Source organism: Pipra filicauda, unplaced genomic scaffold, assembly GCF_003945595.2.
Source record: "Pipra filicauda isolate LSUMZ 115617 unplaced genomic scaffold, ASM394559v2 scaffold73_size2923735_pilon, whole genome shotgun sequence".
Lineage (NCBI taxonomy): Eukaryota > Metazoa > Chordata > Aves > Passeriformes > Pipridae > Pipra > Pipra filicauda.
The window spans coordinates 851,182-867,201 of NW_024104909.1; the positions used below are offsets into that span (position 1 = coordinate 851,182).

The following is a 16,020-nucleotide window of genomic DNA, read 5'->3' on the forward strand; positions in this document are numbered from 1 at the left end:
AACACCACAGCCAGCCTTTGGCCAGTTTGCCAGCCAGCATTAACAAAACACGCCAGATCTCACCCCAAATTTTCAAGAATCACTGACTGAGGTGTCTGGAAAGGGCATTTCCCCAGCTGGCAGGTCGATGGGTCACTGAGTTTTGTCCCCTCCCTAGCACAGGCCTAATGAGTTGGACCTTCTAACCAACTGAAAGATAAAAAAAATCTTAATTGTTTTAATTCTCATTCTTCTAATTGTTTGACAGAGAAATGGCAGATTTGTTTCAATGCTTCTTAAATTGGTTCCTTTAATAGGAAGTGCTGCTTTACTCTACCCTTGTGCTTCCCAAACAAATGTCTGTGTTCCAAAAATATACAGTGTACACATCCTCTGTAGCTATAGATACAAACATTTACAAAGAAACAAGCAGGCTGGGGTGGAATAGCTTGGAAAAACCCAAAAATCACACGGGGCCTTTTCTCCTGGCCCCCCCAGAGCCAGAGCAGCTGGGCTCAGTGTGCCGTGAACACATCCAGGTGAAAAATGCACGACTGAGGAATATCAGACCCTTGGAGCAAAAGGATTTTCCACACACAGCAGAGGTTTGGAGTTTCTGCTGCATATTCCCACCCCCTGTTTTGTCCCTTAGTATCTGCATCCCGTGTCCAAACCTTCCACGCCTGCTGCCAAAGGGCCGATCCCTCACGCTCGGCTTCACTCCAGAGAGGAAAATGTGGTTCCCAGGACAGTTTGGTTTTATCTTCGAGGCTTCCCCAGGCTTCAGGGGAGCTGGGACACCGCGCAGCCTCGGTCCTAGCGGATGGGCCGGTACGGGAATGTCATTCCTGGAATGAAGGTCTGCACGGGGTGTGCCGGGAGCGCGGGGTGCGCCGGGAGCGCGGGGTGAGCGGCGTGCGCGGGGTATCCCAGCGGAGGGGTGTGGATGTGGGGGTAAAATCCTGGTGGCAGGGCCCCGTGGGTGGGCTGCTGCACTGGACCCGAGATCACCAGCTGGAGCAGGCTGTGGAGAGAAATCCAGACAGGAGGGAGGATTGTTAGAGCAGCTTCTGTGGTGAATCCAAGGGCGACTCGCACCCGACGCGCAGCACAGCTGAGGGGCGAGGACAGGGACTCGATTATGCTCTTTGCAGCTTCCAGAAGACTCTTTTTTTCCCTTTTCCCCCCTCTTTTTTTTTAAACTCAGTCGCTCTTTGCAAAGAGGCAAGAAGCAATTACGCTTAGGGTCAGGTAATACAGGCAGGGAGTTGGGGATGGGACAACTGAGGGGCAGGTTCCTGGCTGGAATTTCATTTCCCTTTCTGTGTATTTGTTTTAACACAGGCTGGGCAAGAGCAGATATAAGGTGGGAGCCACTGAAATCCCCTTCAGTCAGGAGCCCAGGGAAGAAGTAATCAGCATTATGTCACCTGTAGCCCTGGGTGAGCAAAGGCCAGATTTCAGGAAGATAAATTTTTAGAGGAGATTTTGTCTCAACAGCCCTCAAGTGTCCTGGAACAAGCATCAAAAACAACAGAGCTGCAGAAAGGTCTCTTACTTGTTATGTGGTAGCCTGGAGCACACAGTCCTCAAGTCATCTGAAAGAGGACAGAACACATAATAATAAGGATGAAGCAGAAATTAGAGTGATTTTCCTCTTTGCTGTCCTTTCTAGGAAGGTCAGATTACTGAATAATCAGTAATTTTACTGAGTAATTAGTGAATAATCAGCAATCTGTCATCATCACCAGTCATCAACACATCCAGAATCCCATTCTCAGGCCCCAAAACCTCCACAGGGGAGAAAATGTTCTCCATCTCACCAGCCTTCCACACCAGCCACTGTACTGTATGTTTGACATTTAAGGCAGACCAAGCCTTAGGATGGATTTTCCAATGCCAATATACCAACAAGGAGTAACTAAGACATAGGAAACACAAGGCATGACTGCCCACTGAATATAGCATTTATGAGGAGAAAGGCATCAGAAAAGCAAGGCAAAGGTTACCCAATGCCTGTTTTGTCTTGGTTTGGTGTTTTTGAAACACTGACAGTGTAAAGAAAGGATTGAGTTGTTTTTGGGTTTTTTTGCTGAGATCTGTCAACTAGAAATTGCACCTTTTTTACCATCTCCAAACTTCTGCTCAAGCAGAATAACTAGAACCAAGGAATTTAACAAGATATCCTGCTGATAGAGTGCTTTCAGGAACAGCTGGAGAACAAACCTGCCTTTGTAGATAGAACCACTCCCAAAACACTGAGATATCTGATATTTCAGCAGCACCTTACACTGAACTACCTTCTACAGTAAGAGCAAGTGCTCAGAATGTTCCAGGTGAACAACTAAGAACCAACACAGCTGAAATAAGCCATCAGCTCAAAAAACTCCAATTTCTGCTTGTTCTTATTACATTTGGAGCTACTTTATAAAAGATTAGGAAGAAGAACACTGAAAATTGACCAGCAGCACTGGTTCAGCCAGGGCTAAAGCCTTAGGCACCTGCTTAGGCAGAGGCCACTCTCTGCAGTTGGGGTCTGCACCAACTGTCCCAGTGGTTGGGGAGCTTTAAGCCTTCTGGTCACACCCAAAACTCCCTGTTTTCAAGAGAATACAACAAGAAAACAGCCTGTCTGGCTGACTCTGTGCTGTGTTGAGGCACTTCCCTTTTTCATCTCTGCAGGTCTTCTGGAAAGAACCAGCTTTGGAGACAGGAAAGCCAGACAAAAAAACCACATTAGCAGCCTTTTTTTAACAAGTTTAACTGAAATTGCACACACTGTAATGGGGTCTCATTACAGGTGAGCTGAACGCCCAGAGGTTCCAGATGAAGTGTGCTTGTTTGCTTTACAAATTCTTTGTCTAGCACACCCCCCCTGTGGGTTTATGTGCTTCATGGACTCTCCTCCAGCAGGCAAACTCAGAGATGTCAAACTGAGGCACAACTGGACAGTGCTTTTTAAATAGCTACAAGCAATTCTGAGGGGAACAAATTTGTCCCTGTGCCAGACACCCAGGTTTAACCCCCTTGTGCACACTGCAGGGTTGAGGATCAGTTCAAAGCAATGCATGTCACCTACATCAGTGATCTCTCTTATTCTCCATCCAGCTATTTTCCCTGAGCTATTTCCTGCACTATTGCTTTCCAAGAGGGGCAAACTACTAATCCTGCTGTGAGCACGTTGATCTTCACTCCCCTCACTCCAAAACCCCCTCTTACAACTTCTGCACACTGGAGGAAAAGAATCCTGTGCCAGGGTCTGTACCAGCCCCACCAACAACTCACCTCTAGTGCACAGGAGTGCTCCCGATGCCATGGCCACTTGCAAAGCCTGGGCCAGCCTGTCCAGAGCCAGTTCAATCTCTTTGGATGCATTGAGAGGATTGAGTTCATCAGACAGTCTGTTGATTTCCTCGACCAGCGGAACCACGTGGTCAAAGGGCACCAGCCCCAGGCGCCCGTAAAGGTTCTTCTCCGTCAAGTGCCCCTGAAGCATCATAAGAACCTGCAGGACACTCAGGTGCAGCTTTGAGTACAGCTGGTGGCAATCTTTGTCTTCTCCTGAAGCCGAGTCCTTGGCAATTTTGCTGGGAGCGTGTCCATTGGAGAGAGAGGCTTTCTTCTTCCTCTTGTAGGCCAGGGGGGCCTTCACGCACCAGCGGATCAGTCCGGTCAGCGGGGTGAGCTCCAAAAACCCTATGGGCAGGTTGGCTGCAATGGGAGTGTTCAGGAAGGTGATGAGGATCAAACGGGGGTCCTCAAAGATCCAGGAAACGATCAGCTCCAGCAGGTCTGAAGGAGGGATGAGGTCATCTGGAGAGAGGAAAGTTGGTGTTGGGTAAGCTGAGCCTTGCACTGAAGCACGGGACTTTAATTTAGTCTTTAATTAGTCTCTCACACACACCCTTCCTGCACTGTCACAATGATGCCTTCCCAATTCTGCTCCTTTTCTCAAGACACAGAGAAGATACAACCATGTTCCTGCCAACTTCACCTTCTCCACCTATTCCAAAGACACCACCAAACGCCAACATTTATCCCCTCTCCCAGCAAAGCTTCTTTTGTCGTTTTCTTCTCTCCCACCCATCATCTGCTCATTTCTTCCCTAAATTCAGTCTCCCTTTATCCCTTGCCACAGGAAGTACAAGGGGCAAGGGAAATAGGAAAAACTTGTTGGGTGAAGAGAAGGAAGTGCCAATCATTCAACTCATTTCCTTTAAGACTTACCTAAACAAACATGTTTAGGTAAAACAACGTAATAATATGATCACATGACATGTACAGGATTATAAGATTATGTAAAGCTTCAAATAAGAAGTGAAAGGTGCTCATGAACTTGACTACAGACAAGAGAAACCCTGACTTGCCAGTAATCATCCTGTCACAGGCTGCTGGATTTGAAGAGCAAGCTCCCTTTTCTTGGGTCACCAAAAACATCTCAAATAAATGAAGGAATGAAAAAATTGCTTCCTATAACTCATGCTGTGTCCTTTCTGGCATGTCTTTTAATTACCTGGATGAACTTCCAAGTGGTTGCACAAAACAGATATAAAAATACTGAGATACAAAATACACTTTGAGCTCTAACAAATACTTAAAAAAACCACCATGAAGTCTAAGCCTCTCCCTCACCCTCAGTAATGTCAAGCTGTTTATCTGGAGAAGACCATGCAAAACTTTTCCTTTATTGATAACAAACAGCATTTGCTTTTCTGGATTATAGGTGATGTTGGTATTTAGTGTATGGTTGTTCCCTGGTCTACCATAAGCTCTCTGTTACTGAGTAAAGCTAAATCAAACTTATTTTAGACAACCTCGTGTGTCTGATTAACAACCACCTCAGACAGGTTGTATCACTGGCAGTCACACTCATAGTTAAAGAGTGCACTGGAGATATGCTGTTGATTATGTATTTCTTGTCACTGCTCCACAGAAATCCTGCTCTGGCTTGCAAACATTCAGAATTTGTGTTTCTCCCCTTTTTGGAAGGAATCAGCCTGACAGGCAGCCCTGAGTCTACCTCAGGTCTGACTGCCCAGCCCAGACAGATCAGCTTTCACTCCCAGAGCTGCTCAGTCAATAAGGTCCCCGTGTCCTTTGCCCTCTGTGGGGGACAATGCCCTTTGTGTCAGGTGTTACCTGGCTGCTTCTCCAGCAAACACTCTCTCTTTTATCCAGAGAAGCTGTGGCTGCCCCAGCCCTGGAAGTGTCCAAGGCCAGGTTGGACAGGGCTTGGAGCAACCTGGGCTAGTGGAAGGTGTCCCTGCCCAGGGCAGGGGGTGGAACGAGATGAGATTTAAGGTCCCTTCCAACTCAAACTGTTCTTGGATTCTACGACTCAGCCACGGAGTGGTTATTTTTATTCTTACCCCAGTGCCAGATGAGGCAACAGCCACACCCCTGAGCTGCTTCTGGCAATAATTCTTGGTAACACCTCTTTAGCATCCGAGCAGTTAATTCTCTTGCAACAGTTAATTTGTGTTGTGTCGCACCTCTTACTTGGAAAGACACAGCTGGGAAACACTTACCTGAAGAGAGGTCGTAGAGAGCTGTGACAGATGTGATGAACTGGCAGCAGAAGCGAGGGCTGGCACTGAAGATCTGCTTCAGGGTCTGGATGGAGCCTGGCACCAAGTTGCAGTAGTCGTCAACCAGTGCCCGGGCCAACCTCACACAGAACACAGCAGGGGTTCTCTGAGGGGGTGGCACATGAGGAAAGCAGATTACACCCTGTCACAGGGCTGCTCCAACATCTGTGTCCTCACTTTCCCAAAAGAGCAGTGTGCTTTCTCTCTCTCAGCATATCAAACATCCACTTGGACAAAACCAAAATCACTATATCTCAATATAAAAATAGGTGGTGATAATTCATGCTTAAAGTATCCGTGGTTTAAAATTAAAACCTTTCAAATCAATATTGTGACTTGGAGATTTTTTTTTTTTACTACTTCAGTAACATTTCTTCCTTGTGAGGGTGGGGAGGCCCTGGCACAGGTTGCCCAGAGAAGCTGTGGCTGCCCCATCCCTGGAAGTGTCCAAGGCCAGGTTGGATGGGGCTTGGAGCAACCTGGGCTAGTGGAAGGTGCCCCTGCCTGTGGCAGGGGGTGGACTGGGTGAGCTTTAGGGTCCCTTCCAGCCCAAACCATTCTGTGACTCCACAATTCTAACACAGTTCTGGAGTTCAATTGGTTCAACCAGTTCAGTGACCTCCCAGTCACACCTGATATTTTTAATGTGGAAAAAATTCTGTGCAATCCTCAGGCCTTTTAAAAGCTGCAATCTGCAAAAAAATACACCTTCTCCTGCTATCCAGGTTACATCCTATCCTCCTCTCCCAAGGCTCACCAGGTGGGAAAAGTGACCCCAAGGAAAAATTGCTGGTCCTACTTCTCCCACCTTTCCCTCCCAGCACATTCTTTCTGCTCTTCCCCTTCCATCAAAACCAGGTGACTTCTGCACATCCCATGAAGGCAGCAGGAACTGCACTTCCCAAGGTTTACAGTGGGAAATCTCAACAGGAAAAGGGGAAGACAGAGGAGATCCCTGACATACCACACTCATGGAAGACAGACGCAGGTATTTTGTGCCCAAATCTCAAGAGAGATGCCTCTTCCATGCACAGACCTGCACATCAGGCAGGGTTTATTTCCCAAACTCCTTGGCTTCTTCAAGCAAGGTGACCATGAACTGCCAAGGTTTGTTCCCTGTGTTGGTCAAATTCTCACTGAGCCCTTTCAATGTGCATGGGGTTGGGGGGAATTAATAAAACTTTCACTGACAGTAAAAAAGAAACATCAACCCTACTGTTTTTCTTCCATGAATGAATTGGCAAAAGCTCTTCCTGATGCTGGAGCACAGGAATGAACATGAGCACAGGCGGAGGGGCAGCTGTTTTGTCATCTGAAACCAGCACAGAGGAGCAGCTGACTGTGCCCAGTCACTGTATCCATCCTGGAACACTCCCTCACCCCCTCCCTGAGCCATCCCTGCCTGCACAGGAGCTGTACCTGCAGCCAGAAGGCAGCACACTCCAGCACAGGAACCCTGCACACAGCCACTGCCATGGACACCAGCTTCCCCAGCAGGGCCATCCTGCTGTCATCTGCCTTGTTCCCTTGGGGGCTGAACAGAGATGAAAAGATGATCTGCCGGACTGAGTCCTTGGTCTGCTCTTGGAAATAATTGCACATGATCTCAAGGAGCTGGAGTTCCTGAAGGGAGTTCAGTCTCTGAAAGAAAACAAAAGCAAAGCTGCAAAATACACTGGGGGTCTTGAAAAAGCAAGAAACAAGTGGAAAAGACAGGGGCAGTAAAGGCTGGGAGCCTCCTTCAGGTGTGAGGGACTCAGTCTTCAAGCACAGCACACACATTCAAGCTTTCTGAGCCACCACTGCATTTACCTGGTGACACTGAAAAGCTTTAGGTTGTATTTGAACACCTGGATACACAAGATTGGTGCTTGCTGCACCTGCAAGTGCTGCCCACAGACTGGGAGATGAGACTGACATTGCTGGGGTGAAAAATATTCCCTCCCTCTGCAAATAACAGCTCTGAGGACACCGCTGGGCAGCTGGCAGGGACAGAGCTGGGCCCAGGAGCCCACCAGGCCCCAGGTCCATGCACCCCAATACTCACCAGCAGCTGTGGTTTCTCACTGCTGCTCTCTGAGACCCCCATCCCAGCTCCATCCCACGCCCATCCAAAAAGCCTGGTAGGGCCCAGCTGCAGCACTGGGGGGCTGTGAGTGTTCCCAGGGCCCTCAAAGCCCACCACACCTCCTGAGAGCCCTGAATCCTGGCCAGCCCATGGGGGTCTTGTCAGCTAGCCCCATCCCTGCCAAAAAACCCCTCAGTCACCAGCACCCCAGGGAGCCTGTGCTGTCTTTTTGGGGCCTGTCTTCAGCAGCAGCTCCTCAGGGACTCCATCCCTTTCTTCCAAAGCCTTAGTCTCCAGCAACAGCCCCCCAGGGACCTAATCCTGCCCTTCCAAGGCTTTGGTCTCCAGCAGCAGCTCCTCAGGGACCTCATCCTGTTCTTCCAAGCCCTCGATCTTCAGCAGCAGCTCTTCAGGGACCCCATCCCGCCCTTCCAAGCCCCTGGTTTCCAGCAACAGCCCCTCAGGGACCTCATCCTGCCCTTCCAAGGCTTTGGCCTCCAGCAGCAGCTCTTCAGGGCTCCCACCTTGCCCTTCTAATCCCTCGGTCTCCAGCAGCAGCCCCCGCCCCTGGGACCCTCATGGTGCAGCGGCAGCCCCGTCCAAGGCTCTGGGGGCCTCCCCTCTACACCCACTGCCCGGGGCTGTGTCCGCCCTCAGCCCCGGGGTGTGCCGGGGTGCCCGTGTCGCACCTTGGGCGGGGCCCCGCGCTCCTTGGGGACCTGGAAGAGGAACTCCTCGAGCAGCTCGGTGGGGCCCTTGTCCACGAGCGGCAGCGGCGCGTTCTGCAGCTGGCTGCTGAAGTAGATGTCCAGGTGGTACAGCACCTCCTTGGCGGCGCTCAGCGCGTCCCGCCGCAGCAGCGAGTGCCGGATGTCGCTCATGGCCCCTCTCCCGTCCCGTTCCCGCTCCCGGTCCCGTTCCCGGCCCGGCCCCGGCGCGGCCTCCCCTCGGCGGCGCGGACGGGCGGGCGCTACGGCGGCCCGCAAAGGACAAAAGGGCCACGCGCGGGCGCCGCCGGCAGCGCCCCCTGGCGGGAGGGGGGGGCTGGGGCTGGGGGGGGTTCGGCCAGGACAGACCCGGCCCTTGGGGGGTCTTGGCTCGGGGTCTGAGCTGGGAGAGCCTGGACCTGGAAGGATCTTGGCTCTCGAGGGATCTTGGCCCGGGGGCCTGGTCTTGGGGCTGAACCATGGAGTCTCGACCTGGGGGGACCGGGGGGGGAATATCGGCCATGGGGGCTGGTCCTTGGGCTGACTCAGGAAGTCTCTTAACTTGGGAATGAACTGGCCCTGGGGGCATCTTGGCCCTGGAGAGATGAGCCCTGGGGCTGAGCCAGGGGGGATATTGGCCCCGGGGGGGGCTGTGCCTGGGGCCGAGCCAAGAGGTCTCAACCTGGACCTGGGGGGATATTGGCCCTGGGGGATATCGGCCCTTGGAGCTGGGCCTGGGGCTGACTCAGGAGGTCTCTTAATTTGGGAGGGAAATGGCCCTGGGGGCATTTTGGCCCTGAGCAATGAGCCAGGGGGGATTTTGGCTCCAGCAGGGGGGCTGGAGCTGGGACTCACTCAGGGGGTCTTGACTTGGGAGGGAATTGAACCTGGGGGGATCTTGGCTCTGGAAGGGTCTTGAGGGGCTCTGGAAGGGTCTGAGGGGCTCAACCAAGGGATCTTAATTTCGGGGGGGTAGGACCTGGGGGTGTGTTGTCCCTGGAGTGCTGGGCCTGGGGCTGACTCAGGGGGTCTTGACTCAGGATGGATCTGGCCCTGGGAAAGGTCTTGGCCCTGGAGAGATCTTGGGGCTGAGCCAGGGGGGCTTGACCTGGGGGGGAGCCTAGACCTGGGGAGTTCTTGGACCTGGAGGGCTGGGCCTGGGGCTGACTCAGGAGGGAACTGGCCCTGGGGAGATCTTGGCCCAGGGGGGTTTTGGTCCTGGGTCTGGTTCTTGAGAGGGTCTTGACCTGAAGAGGGACTGGCCATGGAGGGTCTTGGCTGGGGGAGCCAGGCCCCGGGCCCAACCTGGGGAGCCTGTTGGGGTCTAGGCCGAGCCCTAATCCCTCTATGGGAAGCCCCCCTTCTCTGAGGTGTGCCTGGCTCCAGGAGAGGGGGCTGGCAGGGGCCCCCCAGCCCCTCAGGATCACTGCACACTTCTAGGGGCCTGGCATGGCCCTCCTGGGAAACCCAACATCTGCCTTTGGAGGCTGGGAGCACCGGGAACACTGGGAACACCAGGACATTGGCCAAGGCCGCTGAGGCAGAGCTGGGGTGAGCAGGGGGAGTGGGTGGGGGGGGGGGGGCTGCCACCCCCTGGCACCTCACAGCCCTCCCAGGGATGGGGCTGAGCCGTGTGACCGCCTGGGGAGGCTCTGGGGACAGGCACCATGCCAGGGATGTGGTGCTTTTTGGCAGTTCCAGCTTGGCTTCCCACCCAGAGACCAGAGTGGCAGCACCACACTGGGATGCACTGGATGCCCTCAGCCCCTGGCACCGGGTTCCTGCTGGCCTTGGAACACCCACCTTGTTGGAAATGTAGGGGTGGAAATGTGCTGGGTGGGAATGATTCATGTTTGTGAAATAAACATTTTTTAAGAGAAATTGTGTCTGTTGATGAGTGAGAGCTGCCCATGTCCCACATCGGGGAGCTGCCACACTCCAGGAGTGGTCTCTGGGATCTCTTGGCATTTTAATCCACTCCAACACGTTCTCAGCCTTACCTGTGACAGGAGGTATTGGCAGTGGCTGAAAGGGCTCTTTTTGCACTGAGCAGACCTTTATTTCCGTGAAAAATGCCATATGGAGCCTGCGGCCTCACATGTTCCTTGGCCGGGCAACCACTTGGCAAGGTGAGCACGTCCCTCCCCATAAATGCAGGTGCAGATCCTTCCCCTTCCAGAGTCCTTGGATGACACCAAAGGTATGTCCTGCTCCCCTCTCCTCCCGCACCACAGGAGCTCCCCAGTGCCACCTTCTCCAGCTTGGCCTAATTTTGCCAAGACGCTCTGCCGGGGCTGAGCCTGGGAACAGCTCAGGGTCCTCATAGGTGTCTCTGCCTGGGAGGTGCAGAGGCTGCTGTGCCCCCCGGGGAGTGGGGAGGATTTGTGGGGCTATGGGCAATTTTTGGCATGACCAAATTGTGGCATTACTGAATCTCTGTGTTACCAGCCAGGGGGACTGCGGTGTTGGAGGGAAGTGTTTGCAGCCACAGCGAGGGTGCAAGTGGGAAAGGTGAGGGTTTAGGGGGAGCAGCTTCCCCAGAAGAAAAAGCAAGCCCTGAGGCAGCACAACCTTCCTGGGGCTGGAATTTGTTGTGCCAAAAGCTGGTGTGTTTGCCTGTCCTCTCAGTCCGTCTTATCAGGTTCCTGCTTGGGGCACCTGGGCTTGGGCAGGGCTCAGATCCCACACACTGGTGAAATATTACCCCAGGGAGCGGAGTGCCACGGGAATACTTCCCAAAAGCCTTCCCCCGTGGGTAGGAGCTGCTGTGCTGCCTCGGTGAGGGGTCCTGAGGGACGACAGCGTGGGTGAGGATGGGGCAGGGGCAGTGCTGGGAAATGGGGGGCAGGATACCCCAGGTGAGGATGTTCCAGGCGGGAAGGGAGATGGGGAGGAGTGCTGGGGGGCATCCATCCCTTCCTCTGTCCTAGCACAGTTGCTGAAGGGTCTCTGGGGTCTCTGGCACAGATGCAAGGAGAGGTGGGAGAGGCACAAGCCAAAGGACCTCAGTGTCCCTGGCCACTGCCACCCACCCCAGGCCAGGAGAGGTGTCCGAGCTGAGCACGGTGAATGAGGAAGGGACCGTTCTGTGTCACCATGAAATGGCATTTACTCTTTTGCCAGTGAATTTTCCTCTCTGGCCTCGTGAGTGGTCTGGCCTCCCTCCAGGAGGGACAGGCAGGATGAGGCCCCACGTGATGGATGTACACAATCCCTGGATCCTGGTGGTTCAACCAGTATGGCCAGTGGGATTGATCTGGTCACCTCCACCACTTGTGCCAAAACCCTATCCCATCCAGGAGGGCTGAGCCCCTCCCTGTCCCTCTGCACACAGGATGGCAGCCTCCCAGCTGGTGCTGTCCCTGCTGGCTGCAGCTCTCCTGCTGCACGTGGCCACCGCGCTGAAGGTCGGCGCCTTCAACATCAAGGCCTTTGGGGACACCAAGATGTCCAACCAGACCGTGGCAAACATCATCGTCTCTGTGAGTGCAGGGGAGAGGAGCAGGCCTGGACACTCTCTGCTCTCTGGGACGCAGTGACCCTGGGACAGTGGGACACCAGCTTTCTGTAGGCATCCATCCATCCATCCATCCATCCGTCCATCCATCCAAACCTCCCTTCACTCACCCATCTGCTCATCCCTCGTCACCATCTCCCACCTCAGGCCATCTCCACTCTTGCTGATGCCCAGTCCAGGGTGGGCAATGCTTGGTGCTGCCCAGGTTCCTCCCTCAGAGCAGCTGCTGGGATGATGGTAGTAGACAGATGGGTCTGTGTGATCCCAGGGTCCTTCCAAGGCAGAGAAGACCAGCAAAGGAGCCCCTTCCCTGGGACAGTGAGGGAGGTGGGGAGGGGTGTCAGGGGGAATCCATCCCTTGCTCTGATCCAGCACAGCTGCTGTAGGGTCTTTGGGGTTTCTGGTGCAGACGCAGGGAGGGGTGGGAAACGCCCTGCTGCCTCCCACTGCCAGCCTGGGAGCCTCTGCAGCCCAGCTGAGGCACCCATGGGTGTCCCATGAGCAGCTCTCGGCCAGGGGAGAGCAGCTCTGAGCTTGTCCCCCCAGATCCTGTCAGAGTACGACATCATCCTGGTGCAGGAGGTCCGGGATGCCGACCTGAGTGCCGTGGACAAGCTCATGGACCAGCTCAACAGGTGACCCTGATGGCACAGTGTGAGAGTGACTGCAAATGGGATGCTGGGCTGGATCCCAGCTGGCATCTCACCATGCCAAGGCACCCTGGCTCAGCTGGAGAGAGCCTGATGGGTGCTGGGGAGCACCAGGAGCCTCCTCTCACCCTCTCCACATCTCCCCCCCAGTGCTTCTGGGCAGCCCTACAGCTTTTTGGTCAGCATCCCCCTGGGTCGGACCAGCTACAAAGAGCAGTACCTCTTCGTCTACAGGTAAGGGATGTCACCAGGGTCCAGTGTCCCCTGTGTCACCTGCTGCCCTCCCCAGCAACCCCCAAAGGGCAATGGGTACCTTTAGAGGTCCTGTCTGTGCCAGGAGCTGTGCTGGGGGCTGCCCTGCTCTCCTCCCTCAGGTCGGACATGGTCTCCGTGCTGGGAAGTTACTACTACGACGATGGCTGCGAGTCCTGTGGGAACGACACCTTCAGCAGGGAGCCCTTCATTGTGAAGTTCTCCTCGCCCACCACACGTGAGCAGAGCTGCTGTTGGGGGATGCCAGACCTGGCACAGGGTCCCCTCCACAGAGGGCTGAGCCCAGAGCTATGCCTGCCAACTGGGCTCCACAAGGGTCCTTTAGTGCAGTGGGACCATCTCCCACCCGTGGGTGCTCAGGGGTCCTACATACCTGCTCAGCATGGCTGGCACTGCCTGCTCTTTCCCACCATGTGCCATCTCCTGTCAATTCCCATCACATCCCGTTGTCTGTCATTTCCCACCATGTGTTCTGTTCAGCTGTGTGCCATTTCACACCTCCAGCTGTTTCCCATCGTGTCCTGCATCCCATTATTTGCTGCCTCCCATCTTGTGCCATATCCCGCCATCTGCTTCCTCCTCTTGGGTTCCATCTCCCTCATGTACCATCTCCCATTGCCTGTCGTCCCCCATCTCTGCCATCTCCCATCATGTCCCGTTTCCCACCTTGTTCCATCACCTACCCCATGCCATCACCTCCACCTCCTTAGAACCTCCTCAGGGCACATACACTCTCCCATCTCTCCCACCTCCATCTCCTTCCCCAAACCATGGTGGCTTGGAAAAGCTGACAGGAAACAAGCAGCAAACCCTACACAAATGGATGCAGTTCCCCACAGGAAATTCCAGTCTGGAGGACACACACACCACCACAGACACCCTTTCCCTGCAGCAGCTTTTCCCAGCTGGTAGCTGGGGCTTGGCCAGGGTGGTCCCTGTCGTTCCTGCTCCCTTCTCAGTTGCTGCAGCTGAGGTGAGGGCTGACAACCACCTGTGTGGCAGAGGTTCAGGAGTTCGTGTTGGTGCCCCTGCATTCCGAGCCCAGCCATGCGGCAGAAGAGATCGATGCGCTCTACGACGTCTACACCGACGTCATCAACAAGTGGGGGACTAATGTAAGCAATGGCAGTGAGCTCAGCTCCTCTCTGAGGGCAGCTGAGTGGGCAAGTGGATGGACTTGTCCCATGGGAGGCCTCTTGTACCCCTTAGAGCAGATGCCACCCCAGCAATCTCCAGGCAGGGAGCTTCACGTTGTCTCCGCTGCCTTTACAGGGGGCTTGTCCCCGTGCACTGCAGTGCCCCAGGGGGGTTTGTCGCCACCCCTTAAGAAATTAGGGAGCCCCTGCTGACCCGTAAGGTCCATGGGCAAGGACACAACACGCTGCCCTGCAGGACATCATCTTGCTGGGTGACTTCAACGCCGACTGTGCCTACGTGACCAGCTCGCAGTGGCCGTCCATCCGCCTGCGCTCCCTGCGCGCCTGCGAGTGGCTCATCCCCGACAGCGCCGACACCACCGTGGCCGACACCGACTGTGCCTACGACCGGTGGGTGCCCTGGCGGGGGGCAGTGGCTGGCACGGGGGGGCTGGCAGGCACTCACACCCTCGTGCCGCCCCGGCAGCATCGTCGCCTGCGGCACCGCCCTGCGCCAAGACATCGATCCCGGCTCCGCCACTGTCAACAACTTCCAGCAGAAATTCCACCTCCAGAGCAAGGATGTGAGTGAGGGGCCAGGGCACATGGGCCCACCAGCACTGGGATCCACCCCACCATACCTCCTGGGAGCGTGGGTGGGTTCCTTGTTCCCCAGGGTGGCTCAACCCCAAGTCTTACACTGAATCAACCCCCTAGACTGAGCAGTTTGGGATATGGTCTAAATTTGGGGGTTGGGGTCTCAGCCAGCCATCCCAGTGTCTGGATGAGCTCAGGCCCTCTCTGCTCTCTCCCACACCCAGGCTTTGGCCGTCAGTGACCATTTCCCTGTGGAGGTGACCCTGAAAGCCCGCTGAGCCCGTCCCTGTGCCGGTGGCTACCAGGACATCCCGGCGTGCACCTGCAGCCTTCGTGGAAGCCCACATGCCACAAGTGCTAGCCAAGCTGCCCACTATCTCTGCAAGGAGCCACTCTTTTGGATCTTGTGGGAGTGGGATGCTCTCTGCTTCCATTAAAAATCAGCCTCTTCCAGCCTTTGCAACTCTGGAGGGAAGGTCCCTTTAGTCTCCCCAGCAGCCCCCGGCATTCAAGTCCCCCATCCCCTGCCAGGGAGGTCTCCGGGGCTGGGGGACCCTCCTGCCATGGAGACACTTGAACCCACGGGGTGGCAAGCACTACTTCCCTTTCTGCAGCAAAAGCAGGGACACCAGGAAGAGCCTGGGAGGCTCCAGGCTTTCCAGGGCACAGGATGCTCTTGCCATGCATCCTGACAGAGCCCGCCTGGCTGCGGGACGGCTGACGGGGACACTGACGGTGAGAGTGGGGGGAAGTGGAGGATGTGAGTCAGTTCCCAGGGGGTTTGGTGCTTCCCGGGGACTTTCGGGGTTTCGGTGCTGACACAGCACTGAGGGACACTGGACTCATCCCGAGACTGGGTGTGAGGATGCAAAACCTGGTGTCACATGTGAGAGCTCGGCAAGTCCCGGCATGGGCTGCCGCCGTCTCCCTGCCTGTCAGAGCCTCCTGATCCTTCATCACCCCGGGGTGATGCTGGGGGCTGGCACGGGAAATGCCACTCCTCCTGAGCTGCTTTGGGTCACCGGTGGGGCTGCTTTGGGTCACCACTGGGCTGTTGTGAGTGACTGCCAGGGCTGCTGCAGGGGTGCGCAGCTGGGGCTGGCGGTGCTCATCTGGTGCTCACCTGCCTGACCCAAACACAGGCCATTTCCTCCTCTTCCCTCTAATTACACTGTCTGAATCACCCAATTAAGGTCAGTGCCCTTCACCTCCTGCCTGGCCACTGTGCCCACTCTGTGATCTGGGAGGCCACCCCAGTTGGCTGCAGCCCCCCGAGTCCCACGTGCCCACCCATTCCCACTGGGATGCTCCAGCCCTGTCAAGCCTCCAGGGCTGCCCTTCGCTGTGTCAGCACAGGGGAGGCTGTGCTGGCCCCACCCTGTCGTTCTGTGGGATTTCTGGTTTCCCAATGCGGGAAGGAGCCCACAGTCATGCCAAAACCCCCACGGGGGTGTCCGACTCATCCTGCTTTGCCGGCAACTCCACTGGCAATAAAGCCGCCCATC

At 55.2% G+C, this 16,020-nt stretch overlaps 2 protein-coding genes across 2 annotated transcripts; one reads left to right on the top strand and one right to left on the bottom strand.

Moving 5' to 3' along the window:
- Nucleotides 1-269: 269 nt before the first annotated feature.
- Nucleotides 270-8,562, bottom strand: CUNH7orf26 (chromosome unknown C7orf26 homolog). Its single transcript, XM_027750870.2, has 6 exons — nt 8,325-8,562; nt 6,987-7,208; nt 5,508-5,673; nt 3,265-3,792; nt 1,538-1,577; nt 270-1,003 (listed from the first exon to the last, which is right to left on the bottom strand). The coding sequence occupies exons 1-6, from the start codon at nt 8,514-8,516 to the stop codon at nt 796-798; spliced, it is 1,356 nt and encodes a 451-aa protein (XP_027606671.2). The 5' UTR covers nt 8,517-8,562; the 3' UTR covers nt 270-795.
- Nucleotides 8,563-11,677: 3,115 nt separating this feature from the next.
- Nucleotides 11,678-14,793, top strand: LOC114003668 (deoxyribonuclease-1-like). The gene is made up of 8 exons (XM_027750892.2): nt 11,678-11,824; nt 12,406-12,494; nt 12,660-12,743; nt 12,884-12,999; nt 13,785-13,897; nt 14,175-14,329; nt 14,406-14,502; nt 14,740-14,793. Exons 1-8 carry the CDS (start codon nt 11,678-11,680, stop codon nt 14,791-14,793), a joined length of 855 nt encoding a protein of 284 aa, XP_027606693.2.
- Nucleotides 14,794-16,020: the final 1,227 nt, after the last annotated feature.